Raw genomic sequence first — 26024 nt, 5'->3', positions numbered from 1 at the left:
AACTTAAGTTCTGATTGATTTTCAACATTTCTCAGCAGATATCTTGCTCTGGCTAATTCATTAAACTAGATTTTTTAAAAAATAGAAATAAAAATGGCTTTTTAAGTCACAGGGCAAGAATTGTGCCTCATTCTAAAGTCTTATGTAAGGTCAACAGCCAAGATCAGCATATTTGTTTGAGAGCCCAGTGACTTTACACACAGTCTCCTAAAAAGGATAACTACTATTTTAAGACTGTGTTCATTATATATAGGAGTAATTAAATTAATCAGAGGAAGTCACTTCAGATAAGTCTTGTTGATTCAAGAACCAAGCATATATCTGTTTCTCCCACCACCTGCCTTTGAAGGATTTGTGGCAATTTGAGTGGGGGAGAGAGTAAGGTAGGTTGGCTTCCATAAGACAAAAGGACTAACCATTCTCTCTGGAGACAAGGTGTTGCCCCAGCACATTCTAAGAATGCAGGCTACAGGGGTTGGTGGGTTTGACATGAGCTCAGCTAAGCTAGTCCAGAAGCAGAGAAACCAGGTGTGAGCAGCCAGTTTTACAATCTACCCAGCTGATTCAGGCAAGATACTTTTTGGGGCTCCTGCGCTTTGGGGGCTCAGAAAAAAAGAACAAAGAGTGAAGTAAGCAATATCAGCAAAATGTCCCCCTTCACAAAGAGGATGACTGAAGGCTGATGTGAACCAGCCTTTCTGCGAGGAGGGACGGAGCGCACCAATGGCACCTTAGCAGTCTGATCCTTTGTTCATCCACTCAGCAAGGATTAATCACACAAGCACGTTCCAGGCCTGACCGTGGCACTGAGCCCATGAAGTTGGTGCACACACTTTCCCCTCATAGCAACTGCTGAAGCAATGTGCTCTCGACAAGTTCTTAAAGAAAGTAGCGTTCACGCAAACTGCTTCACAGCCTCAGGTCTTCCCATCTCCCCAAGGAATCCAGACACTTTCCCTCAAGCTGTCTCCCAACCATCCTAGCTTTGGGGTTTCCTTTTGCCAACAGCCATATTCCTCTGCCACATTTGACATCTATAGTCAAACCTGGAAAGCAACATAGTCAAACATCTAAAGCAACCTCAAGTCCTCTCTGCATTATACGTGGAGTCAGACAAACCTCAAAGAGGCTAAGCTTTACTGAGCAACAGAGTTTAAGAGTTGTGATCTTGTCTGACATTTTGATTTTCTCAAAAGCTCACGTTTGCCTCCTGCAAACACAAGACTATTCACTGTCTTAAAGCTACTGCACTCCCAGTATGTTCGCTGGTAGTGTTGCTTAAAAAAAAAAAAAGTATATTACTCCAATAAAAATTTTAAAAATTAAAAAAAATATTGGTAAGAGCTCCTCCTACTAGGAGTCTATTTTTATCCAGTTCTTCAGGTGATTCTAAAACAACCAGACCAGTGTCTGGGAAGCATTGTTTATTTCTCTGGTTGAACAGGACATGTAGGATTGACTCTCTGCCCTGGAGGTCACAGCCTGTCTGGTAAATCATCACAGGAGACGATTACTCAGGCGTGACCTAGGTGCAGACCACCTTACAGTCCACAAGATTTTGGCATCCTTTAACTCCTGTGGGATCCCCTTAAGGCCACTAGGTGGCAGTTTAGTAAAGGTGTGTAACCACGGTGACAGAAAGCCATTCTGTCCCCTCAAGGAATCTCACTCCCATGCTCCCCCACCCCAATGTGAACACCAAGTGAGTTTAAGAAACCTAAACTCTGAGTGGGGTAAAACACACCCCCATCCCATATTACCATTGGCCTGGGCTTTACTGGCCCACTCGGAGACGTCGTCCTGAGCCCGTCCGTCCGTGAAGACGATGGCCACTCTGGGCACCCGTGCGGAGAGAGGCCGGGCCCCTTCTACTTGGGTAAAACTTCTCTCAAACATATGTTTCAGGGCCAGCCCGGTCATAGAGCCCTTGCCCATGTATTTCATGTGGGCCACGGCTTTTTTCATGTCTTTGGCCGAGCTGAAGTTTCTCAGGGTAAACTCTGTGCGGACCAGCGTGGAATACTGGAGCAGCCCTACTCGAGCAGCTTTGGGAGAAATCGCCAAGGAATCTATAATTCCAGTGACAAACTGCTTCACGATCTCAAAATTATCTTCTCCAAGGCTCTTGGACCCATCGATCACAAAAACCAAGTCAACTGGGCCTTCGGTGCATCCTACGGGATAAAAGGAAAGTTGTAACGGTTAAATGATTTTTTAAAAAATCATTATGCACAAGAAGAGAAGAAAATTACACTTCCACTGGAGGCATAACTATTTTGGAGAGCTACTTTTATTCTTTAGATAGTAACACAGGATAGATAGTGTCGGAAGAGTCACAAACAACCATAATGTTCACAATTGCCTTTACGTGTGGCTTGTCAAATTGTTAAAAATAGTATTTTCCACGAGCAAAAACACATAGCAGATCTACAAATTGGAAACCAGACCCACACTGTACCCCGGATCACCAGCAGTCAGGCCTCGGAAGGACTGTGTGTAGAGTACCCTGCACGGTCGGATAGCACCCCCAAAAGATTCCAAGAACTTTACTCCAGGAGGGTGACACCACCCCAGTGCTGGTATCTGACACACAACAGACTTGGAGATTCTTCCAGTTCAGCTCAGTCATCTCCATCTTCTAGGGAGATTTCCTTGTAACCCAGCTTGTGTTCGTTACTCTCTGTGTAGCCCTCACACTACTAATCTGGTCAAAAAAGACTGTTTATCGAGCTCCTGCTTTGTGTAAGGCAATCAGTGTGGCAGGACTGCAAGGGCCCAAGGCACAGTCCCACACCACGTTGTTCATAGTCCAGTGTGTGCTGTGGGGCGTTCCACACTGCACAACAGCCGGCTCACCGAGTGTCAGCTTCCTCCTCGAGTCCACCAGCTCCTGCTCAGCAGGAGCCAGTTCTCATTAATTTCTATACTTCCAATACCTGGCACACAACAGTTGTTCAATAAATGCTTGTTGACAAAATACACGAAGGCGGTGGTATCTTCCGTAGTACAACCACTAAGTACCCTCTTTGCCATTTTTTTGGGGGGGCCCGTTGCACAGCCTGTGGGATCCTCCCTACCTGACCAGCGACCAAACCCAGGCCCTTGGCAGTGACAGCAGGAGTCCCAACCACTGGACCACCAGGACCCCCATCGTTGACCTTTTGAAGTTTTAAAATGAATTATCACTGTGAATTCTTTACCTACCTGGACGTTTTCCAGGCACCTCAGATGGCTGACAGTAAAAGCTTTATGCAAATACGTTAGCAAACTGGGTATAGAGAGATTTTTTTTTGTTATTTAGGGCTGCATAAAAATTTATAGATCCCTAATGGATGAACTCTATTTCAAACAGTCTACAGTATGCAATATAACATTCTCTTTTACATATCAAGGCAGCTAATACTTGAAAGTGAAGCACAGCAATATTAGGAAGTAAAGACACATGCAAAAATACTTCTATTCTTGGCTCAACTAACATGCTAAAATAATTGTGCGTGTGTGTGTTGGAAGAGTTGGGTTCCTGTCTTTCCCCATTTAAGCACTTGTCCCCATTACTCAACCTATTGACCTCTTATTAGTGAAAGAGGAAATGACCAATTCAGAACTTCATTTACATTCATAGCCTGAATCTCAGGCAGCGTGCACCTGGCTCTCTAGCAGATTTCAGAAATAGTGGAATAATTTTTCAGCAGTGAATCTATTTTCTCTTTCCCCTCATATATTATTTTCTTAGAGAATAAAACGAACACCTGCAGCCTCCCTGCAGAGAGCGGAGCAGACGACTTTAGCAGGAGACGAGAATCCTAGATGGAGTGGAACAGCACCAGGATGGGAGGTGCTGTAGTCTCACTTTAATGACAGCCCGGCTTGCTGGCTCTCTATTTGCAGGAAGGTCACCCAGCTTTCTTTGGATGTTTTCTTTTGGTAGTTAAGTCAGTGAGACTGGAGCAGAGCTGTGATTTGCCTTCTGAGCTTAATTTTCACAGGGTTTCAGAAATTCGGATTTGGACAAGACCTTTAAAGGTCACTGGTCCAGCCCCCCTGTTGCTCATATCTTTACTGGATCTCTGTAGCCATCCATTCAGCCTGGGCCTGAACAGCTCTTGTGGTAAGGAACTCACTGCCTTACCACCAAAGCCCCATCTGTTCACAGTTCTGCGGTGAGGATGACAGTAGCTATCATTTGTCAGGCACTGAGAAGGTGCCAGCACTGGGCTAAACTCTGTAAACACACGATGCCATGTATTTCTCAAGACAGTTCTGTAAGGTGTCATCCTAATATTATATGAAAAAAATGAGACTCAAGAGAAGTTAAATAATTTCTCCAAGGTCACACAAATGTAGGAATAGTGGGTTCAAATCCATGAAAATCCATAAGATCAAAGCTCATGATCTCAACTAATTAATCACAGTTTCTCTGAGACAACGTGTCTTTGTCCCTGCACCAAGCTGTGGTTTCTCCCCAGAGTCCTTTCTTTCCCCAGGGTTTGGGGGTGTCCTATAAATAATGGATGAGGTGACTGTCTCTTTGGTATTTGAAAGGTACCGCAAGTCTTTTTTTCTACATAGATCCCCAGTTTCTTCCTTTATTTTTCACTTGACATCATACTGAACTTCCTCACCATGATGCTTTCTAGAATTTGTCTCTATCCTTTATCTTTCATTTTTTTTCTAAAAAATATTGCATGCACATGGAACAAAGTCCAAACACTGCAAAGGTTATCCATATCTGTCTATCTATGTCTACCTCTGTAGCGATACCTATCTTGAGAGAGAGAGTATCTTAGAGGGAGCCTTTTGCAAAATACATCAATGGTGGCACTATAAACCACTCAACACCTTGCTTTTTTCACTTAAAATATCTTGAGGATATATTTAGAGCTGCTTCATTCCTTTTTTTAATATTTATTTATTTATTCTTGGCTGTCCTGGGTCTTTGTTGCGACTAGTTGGACCTATTCTTTGTTGTGGTGCTTTGGGCTTCTCATTTCAGCGGCTTCTTTTATTGCTGAGCACAGGCTCTGTGTTCTTGGGCTTCAGTAGTTGCAGCACGTGGCCTCAGCAGTGAGGATGCACAGGCTTGGTTGCTCTGCAGCATGTAGAATCCTACTGGACCAGGGATCGAACCCGTGAACCCTGCATTGGCAAGTGGATTCTTACCCATCGGACCATCAGGGAAGTCCTGCTTCATTCCTTTTGCCAGCTGTATAGTATTCTAATGTATAGATGCACCATAATTTATTTAATCAGCATCTTAATGAATAGGCCCTTATTTCCCATTTTTGCTCTACAAATAACACTGCACAAATATTCCTTCATATGTGGCTTTGTGAACACAAGCACTTCTCTGCGGCATAAACTCCTAGAACTGGAACTGCCTTCCTTTATTTATTTCCTTGTGAGTTTGTTTTTATTTTTATTGGGCTCTAGGGGATGGTTGGGAAATAACTCTGCAAATTATGCCCCACTAAGGAAACGTCCATTCTATTTTTCCTGGGATAGCTTTCAGAGCGTTTTCCTTCTCTTGGAGCCACTGCTCTTGCAGGCAGCAGCGTCTTCAGGTCCACTGCGGAGTGGCTTCCCCTTTGAAAATAATTTTTCCTCTTTTTGTCTTGGGGACCCTCTTGTTACCTGACTCTTTTGGGTCACTAACTGGTTCCTCTTTGGGGAAAGATTTCTTCCTCTTGGAAAGACTTCCACTGCTGGCTGTCTCTTCAAGATCACTACTAACCAGCTCCTTCTTGGAAAAAGGTTTCTTTTTCTTGGGCATGGGGAAGGAGACAGCGGGTCTTCCATTCCATCCTCCTGAGGAGCCTCCTGGGGCTCTGGCTTCTCTCTGGATCTTGCACTTGTCCCGTCATGCTCCTCACGCTGTGATGCCAGGGCAAGCGCAGCCAGTCTTTTCCGTCTTCAAGCGTTTCTTCTCCTGTTTCTCCAGCTTTCTAGGAATCCAATCAGCTGCTTCCTCTGCCGGAACCACTGTCTCCTCCATGACATCCAGATTCTTTTGTGGAACCTCTCCAGTCTCATAGAAGGACAGCCACGCCCCAACTTGTTCTCGAAGCTCCTCTCCAAACACACTGGGGGCAGGGGTTACCTCAGAGAAGCAACCAGTTCCTAAGGCAGTCCTGCATTTGTTTGCCAGGTATCAGGAGCTGCGGCCTTTGTTCTTGGCAGCAGCTTGGCCAATGAAGCTAGAGTGGAAAATGAGGCCATACTTTGGGGTGTTACCCCCCTGCCTTCAGAGCTCTGGAAACGTGGTCCCTTTGCTGGGCCAGGGAATCACTCAGACACCAGGACCAGTGTCCTGGTTTAAAATTTTTTAATATTTTTAAAATATTTTTTATTTAAAAAAATTTAAAAAACATTTATTTTTTAAATATTTTTTAAAATTAAAATATTTGCCAAACTGCCCTCCTAAAAGTTGTACCAATTCAGACACCTAGTGATAAATTTACAATTGCCTATTACAACATACCTTTGCCAACATAAGGAATCATTGAACTTACTGAACTCTGATAACTAAAAGGTAAAAAATTTATTATAGCTTTAATCTCTCATTATACATTTTCCTTTTTAAGTTTCATGTATGTTTAGAAAGTTCTCTACTGAGATTATAAAATACCTCTCTCAAGGCTTTTTTCTGCCACTTCAGAGATATTATTTTTTAAGTTTAAGAACACAAGTCTTAGCTCCCTCATTCCCGATATTCTTATTCAGCTAGGATCACTCTAGACTCTTAGCTGACAGTGAACTTACTGTCAACTGAAACCAAAAATGTTTTCACAGGTACAGTTAAGCTCTCTTCCCCGTTCTGTATCTATGCATACACATTTATAGCTATGGTAGAAGCAGAGGTGAGGGATTTACTTCCTACAAATACTCCAAAAAAACACAATTGCTCCCAAACCAAATTAAAGAAAAAAATACCCAGTTCAGATCACTTACTTTTGCACCGTCTTCCATCCTCAGCTAGAATAAATCCCTTTGAGCATTTGCAGATGTAGGAATTGCCACGGTTAACACAAATGTGTTCACAGCCATGGTGGGTCGACTTGCAGACATCCTTCCCTGAGGGTGACATAGGAAGTGAAGCAAGCCCGTCAGTGTAGAAATGAGCTGGACTGAACAGTCACGTCAGGACAGATCATGGAAATAAACCATTAAAAACTCCACTCAAGCCTCCTCTATAACATCCCCCCTTTCAGTCTAATACTCAGGAGAGGGCATGGTAAAGGAAATCACCTCTTAGAAAGCTCTAGTTTCCATGAAACTGAATGGTAAGCTGGGTAATCAGGTGTCCTGGATTTCTTAATAATTTTTAGAATTGTTCAAGGTACTTTGAGGTTTGATTTTCCCACCCTATTGATTTTTCCCCATAGACATCCCAGTTTCAATTGTCTAATGTACAATTCTCATGTGTGAGGCACTTCAGACTATTCAAAGTAGTGACAGCTCTTTAATCCTCACAGCATCCTGTGGAGAGCGGAGGGCAGGGATAGTTACGCCCAATGGATACATGAAGAAACAAAGTTTGACAGCGCGGCCCAAGGTCACACAGCCACTCGATGACACATCTGAGTCAGGAAGTGTCCTGAGTGGTCCTCTTCCACAGTATGAAAGCCTTCTGTTCTCTGCTTCCTTTCTGTCATTAGCTCCCTAAGACGAGAAGCTTCCTACAAAATTGCAATCAGTGACTACAGATCCCTCTGGAAGGAGGAATGGGAGGATTTGATTTAGCAATCAAATTTCAGAGGAAGAAGTTGAGCCTTGTGTACAATTGTCCAACCTCAACCTATTGTTGTGCAAGTTGTACAAGCTCAACCTATTGAGCAAAAAGCATGTTGAGTGTAGAAATGATGCACACGTGCGTTCCATGCTTACAGAAACAGAAGCATGGACGAACGGCTCAGGCAGACATAATGGGCAGATCTGTAGCCATGGTCCCCGCAGGAGGACACCGCCGCGTGAAGGCAAAACACCGCCTTGCGTAGGGCGCCCCGCAGAGTCAGCCCATGGACCCACGGGCATCCCAGAAATCGGTCTTGCAAACAGAACTTCCTGCTAAAGGCAGAAGCCCCTCCTCCTGCAGGAATAATGAGGGTGAGCTCTCCTTTACCCAACTCTGTACTGACCTGTGGAAGCCCCAAGTTATCTCAGCAATCTGTGATGAAATTCCCCCAAATCAACCTCCGCAGCAGATGAGTTTTTTTCTTTTTTTAAAGTAAAAAAGGGCCATCCCTTCCACTGGAGCCGAGTATCACAAAAACAATTAGAGACTGTATCAAGATCCCCCCCCAAAGAAGGGGTTAACACCTCAGAATCTCACAGGCGTGGAAATCCTGACCCCGTGCTCATCTCCTGCCGACTTCACTGAGCTCACATGGCCCCGTCTCTCCCTCTCGGGGCTGTGATGGTTCGTTTTATGCGTCACCTTGGCTAGGTTACGGCGCCTGGTTGTTGCATAAAACACTGGTCTAAATGTTGCTGTGAAGGTACTTCTTTAGATGAGATAATATTTAAATCACGAGCCTTTGAGTAAAGCAGATTATCCTCCATAATATGGGTGGGCCCTATTTTGAAGACCTTTAGAGTAAAAACAGATTGAATTTCCCCCAAAGAAGAGGGAATTCTGCTTCCAGACTGCCTTCAGATTGGAACTGCATTATCAGTGCTTCCCTGGGTCACCAACCGGCCGGCAGATTCCTTATCTACCATCTATCCACACACACACACACACACAAATATTTTATTGGTTCTCTGGAGAACCCTGAGCAATATACCTTCTAAGAAAACTCCCATAATCTGTTCTGAGTGACCCACAGAAGTAAATGATAATGGATAAACCAGACCCCCCCTCCAAAAAAAAAACCCTTCTCTCACCTTCTCCCCTTACTTACAAGGTTTTCCAAGAAGAAAAAGCACCACAACTATGCTTTGACCCTCACCGTGATTGCTAACCCCGACTCTAATCCCTTCCAATGACTAGCCAGGCACTCTGCTAGGCTCTGAGCATGCACACAACTCCTGTGGAAAGGGGCTACAACTGGGAGAAAGTGAAAGCAGCGAACAGCCTGACAACTCAGGACCCTGGCTGAGAAATTGCTGAAGCACTGAGGGTCCCGTGTACTGATCACGAGCACAGCGGTTTCAGAGCACCCAAGGCAGGGACTTACAGTAGTGACACTGACTATAACGGAAAACTTCCAACGTTAAATGAAGCTCTCTAACTGTCCTGAGTCGAAGCGACTTACTTCTGCAGCGTTTCCCATCCTCGGCCAGCCGGAACCCCTCCATGCACTTGCAGACGTACGACTCCCCAGTGCTCACGCAAGCGTGCTCGCAGCCGTGGTCCACTGCTTGGCAGACATCTTTCCCTGAGGACAGCAAAGTTAAAAATTTCCCACCATCAGTTTTCCCTGGGCTTCACCTGGAAGGATCCATCCTTCTCAGCCCCTGGACTCCAGGGCCATCTGAGCTCAGCAGCTCTGCTTCGGGTTCACTCTCTGAGCGTCCTCACTGTCACAGCCACCGCCATCCACCAGCACCTACTTCAGTGTCTCGTAAAAACACAATCCATCACGGGCCTTCCGCGGGCACTGGTATGATTACTTAGGAGATGAAACCTCAATTTGGACTGGTGATGCTGAAATCTAGTTGTGAGTTTTTCCCTGACAACATGACTTGGGAGAATCACTTAACCTCTTGCAGGCTTCCCTTTCCTTTATGAAAAAAGAGAGTAATACTTCCAGGTGGCCATCTTTTTTTCAAATGTGTCAATATGAGTTTTGCTTAGTAAAGAGAGCTTTGAGAACCTTGAGAAGATGACTGACAAGGGCAGGACTCATTTGCCCAGGGTTACCCACCCCCCTTTGACTTGACGGAGACATGTCTTGGCCCTATGGAAGGGACCTTGCTTTCTGAGAGGGTAGGAATGGCCTCATCAAAAGGGGGTCTCTAAGAGGGATTTGTGCCACCAGAAACAATAGCAACAATATTGTTAAAGAAGCAGAGGCTCAGAGAAGTTGAGCAGCTTGCCTAGCTAATAAATGACAGCGTTAAAAGCTGAGCGCATCCGCATTTCAGACTGGACATCCTTGCAGTAGAGTACATCATTTCTTGTCACGGGGCAGATCACCTTCAGTTGTGGCTTTGGCTTTGACTTTTGTCACTTGTCCATTTTGTTTCTTTTTAATAGTCTTTTTTTTTTTAGGACAGTTCTAGATCTATGGAAAATTGAGAAGACAGTACACAGACTCCCTGTAAACCGCATACCCAGATTCCCCTAGTATAACGTCTCACATTAGTGTGATATGCTTATGATGAATGGACCAATAGTGATACAGTAATATCAAACAAAGCCCATAGTTAATTTATGCTTCCTTAGTTTTCAACCTGATGTCAGTTTTTTTCTGATCCAGGATCCCATATTACATTTACTGATCTTGTGGCAATGGTTTTTGAGAGTAACTGATTTACACAGAGATCAGGCTGGTGGATTTCAGGCAGAGATCAGACATAATAACAGGAACCCACTCCAATAAGAACTTACTTCTGCAGGTCTTCCCGTCTTCACGGAGTAGATACCCTTCAAAGCATCGGCACACGAAAGAGTCTCCACTGCTTACACATGACTGTTCACAACCATGCATGCCCAAAGCACAAGCGTCCAGTTCTGAGAATCCAAGTGGAAACAGAGAAACAGAAAAGGAAATGATTCATACGTTACTGACTTATTTGATCTTTTAAGATATTTCAGACACCTTAAATGAAAGCAGTACTTTATCCGACAGGGCACATCTCAAAATAGAAAGCATGTCTATGAGCAAAATGTCTTAACATATAAAAAGCACATGAAATAAAATAATACTATCATCTCTGTAGGAAAAATGAACAAAAGACACGGAGAGACAAGTTACAAAAGGAGAGACAGAAATGGCCTATAAATATTACAAAACAAGTTCCACATTATCATGCAACCATAATGTCAGATTATCAGATAGCCGTGATTTTCTGCGTATCTGCTTATGTATGCAAGCATGTGTCCCACTCCGGTCACCCCTCCCTCCCTCCCTCCATTCATTCATCTGCTCACTGAGCGGTGGAATGTCTCGTGAGTCCCCTCTCTCTGAATCAGGCACTCTTCCAGTCTCTGGGGACGTAACAATGAGTAAAACCAAGTTTCTGCTTTTGTGAAGCTTACATGTGGTGGCAGGGGCGGAAGGAAAGAGGGACAAGACAGACAGACAAATGTATATGTCAGGAGAAGGTGCTACAGAGAAAAGCAGGATGAGGGTGATGGAGAGGGCCTGCGGATTTGGGGCGTGCGGAGGGCTTATTATTTTCCATGCCTTGTCAGAGAAGGTGACCCTGAGCAGAGCCCTGGAGAAAGAGACGAGTGAATGCGTGGTGTTCGGAAAGAACGACACCCAAGGAAGTACGGCATCCGCAAACAGTGGCAGGAGCGGGTGGGGCAGGTTTCAGGAAAGTCTAGGAGATCAGGGGACCGGGCAGGCGATGAGCCAGGACAGACCTCATGGGAGTCACATGCAGCGGTTACATCTAAGTCAGAAGGAGTCCCTGGAGGGTCCTGAGCAGTGGAGTGACACAAACTGACTTTTTTCTTAAAGGACCACTGTGCACAGAACAGGCCATGGGTAAGGCTGGAGCAGGGAGAGTGGGAAGAGCGCCATTGCACTGGCCCTGGTGGCTTAGACAGGCGGGTGAGAGGGTCAGACTGCGGCTGGACTTTGAAGGCAGCGCATGCAAGCTTTGCTGATGGGTTAATATAAAGAGTCCATCTTCACAGGGATATGACAGAAGAGTCATGGGTGACCCTGAGGTCACAGGACTGAGCAACTGAAGAATGGCATCGCCATAGACGGGCTGGGGCAGCTCCTGTGGCAGCAGGCTGTAAAAACCAGGCTGATGTGTTAAAGCCTGATACTGAGGACAGATGGAAAGGGACTTTTTCTAAGAACCAAGCATAATTCTGAGAGTCAACGCCATCATTTCAGATGGAGCAAAATTTCTACAGTGGCTGTGAAGTGAGGTTTTAAAATGAATGCTCCAAAGCGCATAATCACGTTTATAGCCAGGCACAGACCATACGCTTTTTTTCTAAGGCATTTTTGCAGTATTTTTCTTGGAGGGGAGTCTTGAGAACGACCCTATGGGTTAATTAAAGCAGCTGTTGTTATTCTCATTTACCAGCCAGGGAAACTATGCTTTGGGAAGATTAATGGCTCTCCAACATCAGTTGCTAATAAGTGACAGCACCAGATTAAAAACGTAATCTTCTGATAACAAAGCCCATGTTTTCCCCAGCTACACTGTGTTGCTATACTCTAAAGTAAGCTTCCAAACATGAAGGGAATTTTCTCTTCGTTTGGGCAGAAGGGCCGCCAAAATCTGAACAGTGGGAAAGCATTGTATCAGCTGAAATTATAACTGCAGACGGGAGTCAAAGCAGAGCTGGCCCTTGCTCTTTGCGCAGAACATGACTGACTTCTCCGGGCACAGTCTAGACTCATTATTGATGCAGAACATTTCTCGATGGCTTGGGGTAACCCCTCACGTAGTGTTGAGTGGAAATACAATTGAGTGATCCATAATGCAGACAGCCGGCTGGCTGTGGAGGTGAGTGGTTTTTTTTCCTCACCATGAATTTATATTAAGAATACTCCATTTTCCAATGTAATAAAATAGCTATAACTCCTTCAGGCCAGCCTTGTCAAGCCATAATGCAGACAGGCCCCCTCTGAGCACGCCCCTTCTTTCTGGAGCATCCCCCATGCCCTGTCCAGTCCCCATAGCTTCATCTCAGGCTGCAGTTTTGAAGAGTGATTGAGTCTTCCCACAGGGATCCTGAAAGGTCATCGGCAGCCCCAGGCTCTTGCAGGACGAGTCTGTACTTGGCAGAGGGGCACTGCTTTCCTCTATCGGGAGCCGGCTGAGCCTGAAAGCACTGTTCTCAGGGGGCATCCTCACCATTGGCTGCAGACGATCCTGGGAGCTCCCAGCCCAGCCTCTGAGCTCTCCGGAGCTTTTGTACTAATAGCTGTTTGGAAATTTTGTTGTGTGCATGCTTTAAAAACACGTAGAGAATTTGGGTTTTTAACCTTTTCCCTTCTTACCTGCTCAGGGCATCTGAACAAGAGAATAGAGCAATGTTTCTCAATCTCAGGGGAACATTAGTCACCTATAGAGATTATTTGAAAGGCAAAACAGGCCCATGATTCAAAATTCAAACTTACTAAGGGGAGACGTCCCCTTTGGAGGGGGTATCTGGCACTATCTGCCTAAAGTACAAAAGCATCTGCCTTTGACCTGGCAGCTTCACTTCTGGGACCCTCTCCTGCAGATACCCTGGCACCATATGAAAAGATATACTTTCAAGTCATTCACAGCAGCATCGCTTGTAATAATGAAAAGTGGGAAACAACCCAGATGTCCACGACTACTCAGGAGACAAGCTGAACAAATATTCTACACGATGAGACGCTGTGCTTAGTCGCTCAGTCGTGTTTGACTCTCTGTGACCCCATGGACTGCAACCCCCAGGCTCCTCTGTCCATGGGGATTCTCCAGGCAAGAATACTGGAGTGGGTTGCCATGCCCTCCTCCAGGGGATCTTCCCAACCCAGGGATTGAACCCAGGTCTCCTGCAGCACAGGCAGATTCTTTACCAAATGAGCCACCAGGGAAACCCCAATGAGACACTAAGCAGCTGTAAATAAAATAAGGAAGTTGTCTATGTAACGGTTTGAAGAAATCTCCAATAAACATCATTGAGTGAAGGAAAAAAGGCATAGAATGTGGTACACAGTGGTACACTCTGTGTGTGGGGTCACACAGAGTCGGACACGACTGACGTGACTTAGCAGCAGCAGCAGCAGCAAGGAAAGGGGAAAAATATAAACAGATATCTGTATTGGCTTTTATTCATATAAAGAAAAGTGAAAGTCGCTCAGTCATGTCCAACCCTTTGTGACCCCATGGACTATACAGTCCATGGAATTCTCCAGGCCAGAATACTGGAGTGGGTAGCTGTTCCCTTCTCCAAGGGATCCTCCCAACCCAGGGGTCGAACTGAGGTCTCCTGCATTGCAGGCAGATTTTTACCAGCTGAACCACCAGGGAAACCCCCAAAGAAACACAAATGGAATGGAAATAAAATGGAATGTTAGCTATCCATTGCTGTGAAACAAGGTATGTCAAGGCATGCCAACACTTAGCAGCTTAAGGCAACATGTGTGATGTCACACAGTTTCTGAGGGTCTGGAAGCCAGCAGTGGCTCAGCTGGGAGGTTCTGGCTCAGAGTGTCTCATGAGGCTGCAGTCAAGCTGGTCCCCTGGGGGCTGCATTGATCCCAAGGCTCCATTGGAGCTGGAGGATCTGCTTCTGAGCTCACTGATGTGTGCACTGGCCTCAGTTCCTGGAGGTTGACCAAAGGCTTCAGTTCTTCAACGTGTGGGCCTCTCCACAGGGCTGCTCCCAATACGGCTTCCCTTAGAGTGAAGACAACATGACTTCAAGAAGCCAGAGAGAGCTCCCAGAAAGCAGCCACAGTGTTTCTGATAACTTCACTGGAGGAGTGACACAGCACTGTTACTTCCATATGTTGTCAGTCACGCAGGTGGACAGTGAAGGAGGGAAGGAATACACGTGTGTGAATCCAGAAGGGGCCACCCTGGATGGAGGCAGCCCACCACCAGTTACCTGGGAACTGGAGGGAGGCAGTGGGATGGAAGGGTGGGCAAGAGTGGGAGCCAAACTCCTTAATGCACGTCTTTTCGTATTGTTTTGATTTTTAAACTATGTATACCTTTTACCCATTATAAAAATTAAAATAAAATTTAAACAGACAAAAAAATCTTATAAAAGTACTCTTCTCTCTCACCTTTGACATCCTACGTCATTATTTTTTAAAGGCAGCACCATGATTCATTTAACCAGTTTCTTATTGGAAGGGCACTGAGGTCGTTCCTAGGCTTTGCTATTACAATTGTTACTGCAGGGGATACTCGTGTGCCTGTAGCTTTGCATACAATGGGAAAGCGGGTCCCAAAGATAAACATCTAAAAGTAGGATTGCCTCACTAAAGGGTAGGAACATTTACCCCTGGATAAATATTTTTCAAATTGTCCCGCAAGGAGGTTGAATCAATCAACGTCCTGCAAGGAGGCTGCATCAATCAACGTAAAATAATCTCTATTTCCAGAGGTCCAGGGTGCTGCCTGGACTTTCGGATGTTTTAAAAAGCCCCACGGATGACACCAACAAACCGCCAGAAGTGAGAAGCCAGCGCGGGACCCAGAACTCAAGTTCAGAGACCTTCCCAGGTGTCCAGAGAGGTGATACCGCTCCTCCATCATCGTGAACCACCTGCCGTCATCTTTCTCCTGGGCTTTTACTCCATCTACCAACTAGGTCTTCGCGCCCTCCAGCCCACTCTCCTGGACTCGGCTGGAGTCCTCTCCTAAAGCGTGCGTGCAGACGTCCCTCCCTCCATCCGCCTGACGCCCTTTAGTGCTTCCTGAGAGTCTGGCCAGGACTCATTGGTGGGGTTCACAGGACCTGCCCGCTGCCTCATCTCAGCCACGCTCCCCCCAGCTCTGAGTACTTTCCTTCAGCACCTCAGGACCAAGCCAGAAAGTGAAAGTAGCTCAGTTGTGTCCGACTCTTTGCAACCTCCATGAACTATACAGTCCATGGAATTCCCCAGGCCAGAATACTGGAGTGGGAAGCTTTTCCCTTCCTCCAGGGGATCTTCCTAACCCAGGGATCGAACCCAGGTCTCCCACATTGCAGGCAGATTCTTTACCAGCTGAGACACTAGGGAAGCCCAAGAATACAGGAGTGGGTAGCCTATCCCTTCTCCAGGGGATCTCCCTGACCCAGGAATCCAACTGCGGTCTCCTGCATTGCAGGGGGATTCTTTACTAGCTGAGCCACCAGGGCAGCCCACCAAGCCAGAAGCCCTCCCTCTACAGGGCTCTGCCCAGCTGATCGTCTGCTGCCTCCACCTCCTCTAGATGTCTTCTGGGCCTCTCTGCACGGAGCCGCACAGCCCCAGGCACCTGCCGCTCTGGTAACGTCACAGCTAGTAGTAGTATTAGTCGCTCAGGCGTGTCTGACTCTTTGCGACCCCGTGGACTGCAGCCCACCAGGCTCCACTATCCATGGGATTCTCCAGACAAGAATACTTGAGTGGGTTGCCATTTCCTTCTCCAGGGGATCTTCCTGACCCAGGGAATCAAACCCAGGTCTCCTGCACTGCAGGCAGATTCTTTACCGTCTGAGCTATAGGAAAGCCCAGCATCACAGCTAGCACCGAACAGTTACTGGTTGCTCTGGACCTATGCCCGCCTCCTCACTGGACGACGCTCACACGGGCTCTGACCTCCAGGGGACCACGGGCTGCACCTGCCCTCCTCTCCTGAATCTTCCAGCTCCTAACTTAATGCCTGGCCCCCACAGCAGGTCCTCAGCAAACGCCTGCTGAGTAAAAGGAAACATTTCCTCAGCTTTCTAATCTGAAAACCAAGGGTCACGAGAGTTTTAAATGAGAACCCACGCTGTGTGGATGGTGGCGGTCAGCTGGGCTCCCCTTTCTCTCCCTCCTTCCAGCCTCGCAGAGTGCAATTCGCATTTGTTCAGCAAAACGTCCAGTTTCTGCACATCAGGGACATTCCTGTCACTCATAATTAAAGAACCACACAGGGTAAATCAGAGAAGGCCAAAGTTGTGCTGTAGCTAACTCCCCAACCACAGGCTTTCAGCTGCCTTTCAGTCACCAAGTCTGGAAACCAGCTTGGAGTCAGCGTCTCCCCGGAGCTATACTCCCTGCTAGGAAAGCATGTCAGTGGTTCCCTAACAGGCAAAGAGAGCCAACATCCCTGACTCACGATTACAGGGGGCCTTCAGCCTGGGGAGAATGGTGGGCACTCCGACAAGAGTTCATTCATTCAGTGAGTGTTTATGGAGCCCTTACTCTGCCAGCCTCTACCCTCGGGCTGGAAGGGACTTTGGGGATGAACTGGTCCAACACCTTCCTTTAAAGTCACAGAAACTGAAGTACACAGAGTGGGTGTGACTTTCCCAAGGCCCCTTACCCTGCAGAGACGATTAGTTTCAGCCGTGCTGGGGGCAGAGGTGTGATTAGATCACAGGTCTGTCACCTCCGTGGTCCCTGGTCCAGGGGTCATCCTCGCCCGGCAGACTCAGCAGAGGCTGCTCAGATAGGCCGATAGGTTCTCAGAAGGCAAGCTAAAACAGTTTTCTCAAGCGAAGCCGAACCTCCAGATAGCATAATGTAACTCTGAATGCTGCAGTGGTCCGTCCCAGTGGCTCCTCCAGGCTCACATCTGTCCAGTCTCCCCCTCAGTTCAGCACTCGGCACTTACTACTCAGTACTCGGTACCCTCAGCTTCTTTCAGTTCACTCTCTGGACCCTGGCTGGCATGTTCTATTTCCTGGGCCTAGGAAGACCACCCCCTCCGTTTTAGCCCTTTAGGGCTGCTCTAACAAAACACTTCAGACTGAGTAGCTTATAAACAACAGAAATGTATTGCTCACAGTTCTGGAGGCTGGAAATCTGAAGTCAGGATGCCAGCAAGGTTGGGCGAGAGCCCTCTTCTAGGTCACAGACTTCGTACATGGCGGAAGGGACTGGAGAGCTCCGTGGGCAGGGATCTCATTCATACGGGCTCCATCCTCACGACCTAATCACCTAATGGCCTTGCCTCCTAACGCCATCACCTTTCATGGTTAGACTTTCAACACATGAATTTGGGGTGGGGCACAAATATTCAGTCCATAACACCCTCCATCTCTGCGCAGGTCCCTCCATCAGTCTCTAAAGGTCAGATCAAACACCTCTTTCTCAGGAGACTTCCTCTGGACCAGGTGAGGGTCCCCCTGCCAGATGCCCTGTGACACCTCTCCTTCCCCCACCATGACTCTCATCACACAGAATGGAAGATCCACCCTTAATATCCTTCCTCCCTGAGAAATTTTAAACTCTCTCAGGGCAGAAACTGAACCTGCATCAACCCCACGGTGGCCCAGGGTCAGTACAATATCACCAGCACAACACAGACCCACAGGAAGTGCTTGCGGAGACTGAGCATCAATGAACCAGAAGTACCTAAACTCAAATCCAGAGACTGGGAGCCATCACTTTATGTGACGTGGATGTAAGGACTTAGCAGAGATCTCAGGATGCAGGAATAAAACATTTTCCCTTTAAAGAAGAATCCTCTTTTTTAAAAAAGAACATATCAGAAGGCAGGTCTACATATTAATTAAAGCCTTATCATGAAAGGGGTCTGCGACTTGCGATCCAGACGAGCAGACGCTTCAGGACGTAGCGCAGGTTTTAGGGCCTGAGTCTCACAGCCCCACACACTGATCCAGTCTGTTCCTCACATCTGGATTCCACATCTGGTGACTCACGCACGGGCTGTGGTGCAGCAATCATGGGGTAATGTGTTCCGAGGACTTGCATCTCTGTGGCGATGACAGACAGCAATCCTGTGTCTGGGGCTCCACGTAGGAGGTTATTAAAACCAACCCCAACCCCAGAGGGAGAAAGCCACAGGGGCCGCCTGCCAAGAGGGTGACCAAGGCTGAGAGACAGAATTACACCATTTGCTGGCATTTTAAAAAATAATAAATCTAGCAGCAGCCATTCGTTTGCTAACTCTGTGTAGGTTTTTTTTCTTAGACAAACCAGAAGCAGCTCAACTGAGACGTATTTTTCGAGGTCACCCCGGGTAAGAGATTCTGAAGTCAGGGGACCCCAGTTTTAGCCCTGACTCTGTCATTGACCCCCCAGGGTCAGCTTGAGGGGCATTAGTTTTCACCCCATGCCAGAAAAGAAAGAAAAGATCTCTGTTTCCTTCTGTTCCTTTCAACCTCTAATGTGAACACACGAGGGTAAAGGGTAAAGTGGTCTTTATTCTCCAGTCTCTGTTGGGGACTGAACTGTGTTCTCCTCAAATTCCGAGCTGAAGCCCAAACCCTCAATGTGCTGGCATTTGGAGGTGGGGCCTTTGGGAGGTGATTAGGGTTAGATGAGGTTATGAGCGTGGGACCCCCATGATGGGATTAGTGCCCTTCTAAAAAGAGACTACAAGAGAGTTTATTCTCTATGTGTGTGTCTGTGTGTGATGGGAGGACACAGCAGGAAGGCAGACATCTGAAAGCTCAGAGGAGGGTTCTCACCAGAGCTGACCATATTGACACCTTGATCTTGGATGTCCAGCCTCCAGAACTGCAAGATAATTCCATTTCTGCTGCTAAGTCACCAAGCATGCAGTATTTTTTGATGACTGCCTAAATATAGTAACACATTGCTCTTGTCTTGCTCAAGGTTGCTTCAGTCCTTCAGAGCCAGTCTGGGAGGCATTAGGTAGGAAAAAAGCCTTTGCACACCCACCTCTGGTGGCCAGTGTAGGAGTATCTCCAGCTGCAATTCCCAGTGCTCTATGCTTGTCACTCAGGTCTGTATTAGCACCATCCACCTGCTAGAAGAAGGTAGTGCCTGGGCTCTGGAGTCTGACTCCTCCCAGGTAGTCTCCACAAAGAGGGTAGGCCAGGCCTACCAGGAGTAGGTCTCCAGGCAGCAAAGTAAGATGCTACCTCAGCCCTCTCCTAGTGTGGGGCCATCTAACAGTGGGAAGTAAGATTTCAACAAAAGTACCTTCAGGTTTACGGCAATTTACAAGTTCCCCAAGCACTTCAGTGAACATCTTTCCCTGGGCCACAAAGTGACCCTGAGCAAGAGGCATAAATGGTCATTCCCAGTTTACAGGTGAACAGTTAGATGCAGGCAAGAGACGTAAGAAAGGTGGGTTTGGTCCCTGGGTCGGGAAGATCCCCTAGAGGAGGGCGTGGCAATCCACTCAGTACTCTTGCCTGGAAAATCCCATGGACAGAGGAGCCTGGCGGGCTGTGACCCAGAGGGTCACAGAGTCAGACACGACTTTAGCAACTTAGCATGCATGCAGTCAGATCCAGAGAGGTCAGTTCCCTCCCAAGATTTAAAGCCAGTCTTTGGGCTCTTAGTTCAGTGTTCTTTCTACTCTGCCATGCTGATTCTAGATCTGTGCACAGATGGCCACAGGGAAGGGTCCTGATGGGGTCTCACTGCAGCGGGTGGAGCAGAGCTGCTCCCAGCAGGCCAGGAGGGCACAAAGTTCCCCATGGAGGTGATGCTGGCCCTGGGCTGGGTTTCTGCCAGCAGAGGTGGTATAGGGAGGTTGTCCTAAGTGGAGACAGGCTGGGCTAGAGGTTCAGGCCCTGCTCAGAGAAGAGGGGAGCTGTCTCCTTTGAAGAAACGGAGGGAACAGGGAAGAAGACCTGGGTGGGGTTCAGGAGGTGGAGGAAGGTGTTCTCTGCCACCTGCCAAGTCAAGGTCCACTGAAGAGTCTGGAACAGAAGACAGACCCTGTGCCAGGTGCCACAGGATGAAAACACAGGTGGTCTCTGCCCGTTCACTCAACATTTGTTGAATTTTATGGAGCAGTTCCTGTGGGCAAGGCCTGGAACTCAGTCTCTGAGTAAGACCGTGTCTCTAACCTCCAGAATCTCGCAGGCCTGTGGGCTGTGCGCTCCACGCACATCTAGACTAGAGAGTCCTTCCTGATGCTGAGATGCGCTTGCACTAGGTTTATTTCAGAAATTTCCAGGTAGAGATGGGAGGAGTCCTTTCAGCTGCAGCTTGCAGAAGAGACCCCCTGATTTCCCTCCCCACCTCAACTCCCTTAAGGGTTGTGGAACAACCCTCCAAGGGGTGATCACAGCTTGGGGGTCAGGGGACCAAGAGGAAGGGAGGATGGGCGTCACCCCAGAGGCCAGAGAGCCCAAGGTGCCTGCAGGGGTGTGAGAATAACTGTCTATTCCTTCCAGGGCCCTGGGAAATTGTGTCTGCTTTCCATGCTTCAGAGAACCTTCCAGAAAGTGAGCAGAGTATTCTTCAGGCCACCTGCTATCAAGGCAGTAAGTGGAGGCTGCCTTTATGAAGGGCCAAGGACACCCTTATCTGCTGAGCAGGCCTAGCTGAACTCCAGCAGGCTCCCCACCCACAGCCCAGCATGATTTACGAAAAAGATGCAGTCATGGTGTCAGGCTCTTTGTGATCTGGGACAGAGCTGGGAAACACACATTCCCAACCCCAGTTTACTAAGGCCACTCTGAACACACAGCCCATTATTACAGAACAGGGCAGCTAGACTGAATCAACCCAGGGCAGACAGAGGCTTCAAATAGGGGACAAGCTCAACAGATTATGTGTCAGATGGCGGGTAAAATGCATCTCTTACAAATACCACCATTGCCTGTGTGTGCACTCAGTCATATCCGACTCTGCAGCCCCATGGACTACAGCCCTCCAGGCTCCTCTGTCCATGGGATTTCCCAGGCAAGAGTGTTAGAGTGGGTTATCATTTCCTTTACCAACTGAGCTATCAGGGGGCCCTGATTTCCCTGGTGGCTCAGATGGTAAAGTGTCTGCCTACAATGTGGGAGACCCAGGTTTGATCCCTGGGCTGGGAAGATGCCCTGGAGAAGGAAATGGCAACCCACTCCAGTACTCTTGCCTAGAAAATCCCATGGACGGAGGAGCTTGGTAGGCTACAGTCCATGGGGTTGCAATGAGTCAGACACGACTGAGTGACTTCACTTTCTTTCACCATTTGCTACTCCAATCATTGCCTGAGGATAGGATAATTCTAACTCATATGATATAGACACACCATATATAATAAACAAATACATATCAAAATTCACTTCTAATGGCACTGTTGCACATTTACTCAAATGGATGATATAACTGTATCATTAGTTACAAGCCCTATAAATGAGAAAATGGACATTTGAAAGTGTCAGTGGCCACAACAGATGTGACTGGAAGGAGGGAGCGGGACACGCAATTGTAAGGAGGAGGGCTAGCATTTGTTTGGAAGGGTCATGAAAATTTCTTAGACGTCCTGTGATTATCTTATAGTCAGTTCTTGGTTATCACAGCAATGGGGAAATCCAAAGAAATGCATGGATTCTAAGATCTAAAGAAATGCATGGAGAATTAAATCAGTCAAAAAGCAGGCTTCTGGCTTTGGCATGCAGTCAAATATACATGCAATTCGACACACCCACTCTCTTTCTGCACCCTGATGTCCAGCCCCTCCCTGTGCTGGCCGTGCTGGCCAGGACAGCTGGGCAGGCAGCCACAAGCAAGCCGTAAAACTCAAGACTCCATCCCAAATGGGGGAAACCTTTTCTTACAGGCGGCGGAGTTAGAGAGGCACACCCAGCTATGCAATCAGGGCACCTGCCCAAGTGAACAGATGCAATAAAAAGGTGGACATGTTAGGTTGTGACCACAGTTGTATTGGTGGTCAGGGAACCTGGTCCTATAACTGGAAAGACTAGCAGGACCCGCAAGGTATATGGCAATCCTGTTCCTCCACTTCTGACCCCTTCTCTCAAAATGACTATTTTTAAGTCTTTATCTTGGTCCACTTGGAAACAGGACTGCAGGGCAGAAAACATAGCATCCTTGAGTGAAGAGAAGGACATCTGGGAGCTTTTTTTTAAGTAATGGAGACAGGAATTGGGACCAGCTGCCGGGAAATATGTACCCAGGAAACCTCACTGCCAACCTCGCCCCCTCATCTGCTGCCAAATTATCCGGATTGGGGGAGGGGACCGGGTTCTCAGGAGTCTCCCCTTCTCGAAGAACTGACTTTGGAGTCACAGGAGTCCAGAGCCTGAACCCACCCCGTAAGAGCCGGTCACTTTAGGCTTTTCACTTAGTCTGAAGGTGAGGATTCCGCTGAGGTTGCGGCCCAGAGAAAGCAGGCGCTCAGCGTGCAGCACAGCCGAAAGTCCGCAGTCAGGAAGGCATCTACTTCACTGTAACTCATAAATGACCTCGGGCCAGGGCAGGAAGAGGCAAAAGCCGTCCTGGGGTAGGAAAGCCGCAGCCACCGGGGCTGACATCGCTGGGAGGGGGCTTTCGCACACTTTCACCCATGATCCCGGGGGCGCAGACCCACCCATGGTCACTGTCCTTGGCGCCCCCCACCACGATCACCCATGCCGGGTCCCCCTCGTCCGACGTCACACACTCACTGGCACAGGTCTTGCCATCACTGCGGAGCACGTGACCCTCGGGACACTCGCAGACGAAGGATCTGTCCGTGTTGACGCACGAGTACTCGCAACCGTGGCGGCTCAGCAGGCAGTAATCCACTCCTGCAAAACCCCACGGCCAGGGAATCAGATCACGGACCTGCGTGCCCCCCAACCCTCCTCCTCCTGCCCAGGGGACAGCCCCACCGTCTCCCCCGGAGCAACGGGCAGAGGACAGAGCGGGGCCGCTCTCCCCTGCGGCCGTCATGTATCTCCACGCCGGTAGCAAAGCCATTCCCTATCAGAGAAGCAGGAAGGGCACTCACGCGAGCAGGTCTTGAGGTCGTCGTTGATGAGGAAGCCTTCGGAACACTGGCACACGAACGAGTCCTCGGTGTTGAGACACAGCTGCTCACAGCCGTGGTCCTGCTGGGCGCAGTGATCCACCCCTGAAGGCGACCACCCAGGAAAAACCCCTGAAGTAAGCCAGGAGGGCATCAGAGAACAAAACCACCTCCCCAGGGAGCCGCTGCCCGGCACTTTCACTCCACTGATGCCCAAAAGAGAGAGGTGCATGGTTTCCTTCCACCCTGTGCCACTGGCCTGGTTTGTTTTATTTCCTATTTCTTTGAGGAGTAAGGTGCATGTGACTCCAGCCAAGGTGGTAATGACAGCAGCCCTCTGCACCTGCGCCAGGTCTGAGCACGCATCACCTGTAATCCCCGGGGGCACCGCTGAGAGAAGGTGCCCTCCCCACGGCACAGAGAGGAGAATCAGGCTCAGGGTGGTGGAGCCGCGAACCCCGCCGGCTCCCCGTGGCTGCCAGAGCCGTGTCTCAGGACTGCGGAGGGCTCCACACCACACTATTTCGGCTCAAATCCCACCTCCCCCCACCAGCTTCCCAGCTGTGAGATGCTTGCTGGGCAGTCATTTGGCCTCTCTGCCATCATCTCATGACTTGAGAAATGGGGTGGAGGCTCGCTTATTTCTAGGAACATGGTGGGAGGAGTTGATTCACCTAAAACCCTCAGAACAGTAGCTGGCATACATAATCACTTTGTGAATGCTTATCATTACTAAGTATATAGCTGGGGAAGAAATAATTGTATAGTTCCTTTGTGTCTGAAAGAGAAAAAATGCTGTTATCCCCCATAACCAGGACATCCAGATTCAGAAAACAAACCAATGCCAAGACCTTGCGTGTGTGGTCAGTCCTGGCACCCGAGCTCTGCACAGCTGGCCCAGCTAGGATAACACACAGCTGCGGTGAACTGGTTCCCACCAGACAGCCCTGCAGGCTGCCTCCCAGATTTCCTTGATGGAGAAAACGCACACCCGGAGACTGGAGAGACACTGGAGGCCTTGTGCAGGGCCATGGGGTGGGCCTCTTTGACTCCCACAGGGCCTGGGACTGTGCCTTCTGGAACATCCCACCCGTGGCTGTGCCTACTGCAAACATTCGCATGATCTCAAGAGCCAGAGACTTGTATTCACATCTCAGTTCACCCTTTACCCGTCACGTGATCCTGGGAAACGTAACTTAATCCCCTTGCTCCTGTTTCCCTGTCTTTAAATGGGGGTAAGAATGTTGATGCTTCACTGGGATCTGGTGCAGATAAAGTGAGTGAGTGCTTGGGAAGTGATCCTGGCCACACCTGCACAGAGCAAGCACCTCATAAGGGCTTCCTATCCTGATGGGCTGTGGGCTTCCTGAGCCCCCATGGGGAATAGGATTACCAGGCTGTCTCTGGGGACTCCTAGGAAGAAATGGCTTGGTTTGTACTTTCCTGAAGCTGACTAGATGGTCCTTCTTGCTAGATTCCAGAAACAAAAGATGGCTCAATCTCTTCTGCTCCAAGGTGTGTGGGGAGGGAGAGGCAGGTCACGGCCCCTGCGGCGCTACATGGGCTTGTACAGGTCACACCTAGCCTGCCTTGGGATGCCTGTCAGAGCTGTCAGCTGGCAGGCCCCATGCTTCTGGAAGAGAAGGCAGACAGACTGTACACAGATCCATCTTCACCGGGGCGTCTCCTTGTCGAGCAGAAGGACCCTTGCTCACTGCTGGCTTCTCACAAGGACTCAGAGACTTCCAGAGGCAAGTGCAGAGCAGTGCCAACTCTCTGGTTCAGAAATGCTTTGACTTCAGAGACTGATGCTTCGAAAGCCCGATCGAGGACTCTGTTCCCTCTGAAGACCGAAAAGGGCACGAGGTTTCCTGGGGACTGCTCTGCACCTAATACTTCATCTGTGAAACTTCCCCTCCAGGCAGTAGAAGGCCCAAATACTGAACAGCTGTACTGTTCTCACTCACAATCTACCTCTGTCCCCAAAGCTGGAGCACATGTGCCTCTTGCTGGATGGAAAGCCCCACAAAGGGCCCCTTCTGTGCCAGCCGTGCCACTGAGCCCCTCGCCGGCCCCCACCCCGGGGTCAGGGCGTCCCCTGCTGTGTCACGCACCCCACCCCCGCTGGCTTGGACCAGTGGAGACTGTGCCTCGTAAAAAAGAGATGGAACCATCCAGCTGGCACATCCTGCAAGTTTCCACGTTGACATCACTGGACCGAGCTGTGTTGCGCCTCTTACATAAGAAAATGAAGACAATGCTTCGTAAAGAGTCCCATGTTTCTCAGCTTGCCCTCAGATGAGGTCTGCAGTGGCCCAAGGGCCTTCTGAGGTCTGTCTCTTTTCTGGTTCCTGTCCCAGGCTCTGTGACAACAAAGAGCTCTTATTTTTAATTGCAGGTTTTCCTCACGTCAAGCACCAAGCTAAGAGGTTGAAATAGTCCTCATGATCCCCTTAACAACTCCAGGAAATCAATGCTGTTATCATCTTCACTTTCTTTAAACGGATGGGAAAGTCAAAGCTTGGAGAACTTTAATACCT

At 48.4% G+C, this 26024-nt stretch overlaps 1 protein-coding gene across 2 annotated transcripts in view; it reads right to left on the bottom strand.

Moving 5' to 3' along the window:
• The window catches only part of MATN2 (matrilin 2), a 166806-nt gene that overhangs the window by 6687 nt on the left and 134095 nt on the right, over nucleotides 1-26024 (bottom strand). For both annotated transcript variants that reach the window (XM_055431892.2, XM_055431891.2), the window contains exons 9-14: nucleotides 23467-23589; nucleotides 23141-23263; nucleotides 10553-10675; nucleotides 9255-9377; nucleotides 6949-7071; nucleotides 1761-2174 (exon numbers count right to left, since the gene is read on the bottom strand). In XM_055431892.2, coding sequence (XP_055287867.2) covers nucleotides 1761-2174; nucleotides 6949-7071; nucleotides 9255-9377; nucleotides 10553-10675; nucleotides 23141-23263; nucleotides 23467-23589 — 1029 coding nt within the window. The remainder of the gene's footprint in view (nucleotides 1-1760; nucleotides 2175-6948; nucleotides 7072-9254; nucleotides 9378-10552; nucleotides 10676-23140; nucleotides 23264-23466; nucleotides 23590-26024) is intronic.

The sequence above is a fragment of the Moschus berezovskii genome, chromosome 16 (genome assembly GCF_049115385.1).
Source record: "Moschus berezovskii isolate FMDL1 chromosome 16, NW_MosBer_1.0, whole genome shotgun sequence".
In the NCBI taxonomy this organism is placed as follows: Eukaryota; Metazoa; Chordata; class Mammalia; order Artiodactyla; family Moschidae; genus Moschus; species Moschus berezovskii.
The sequence above is the reverse complement of the archived record's forward strand: the minus strand, read 5'-3'. Positions and strand labels throughout refer to the sequence as shown.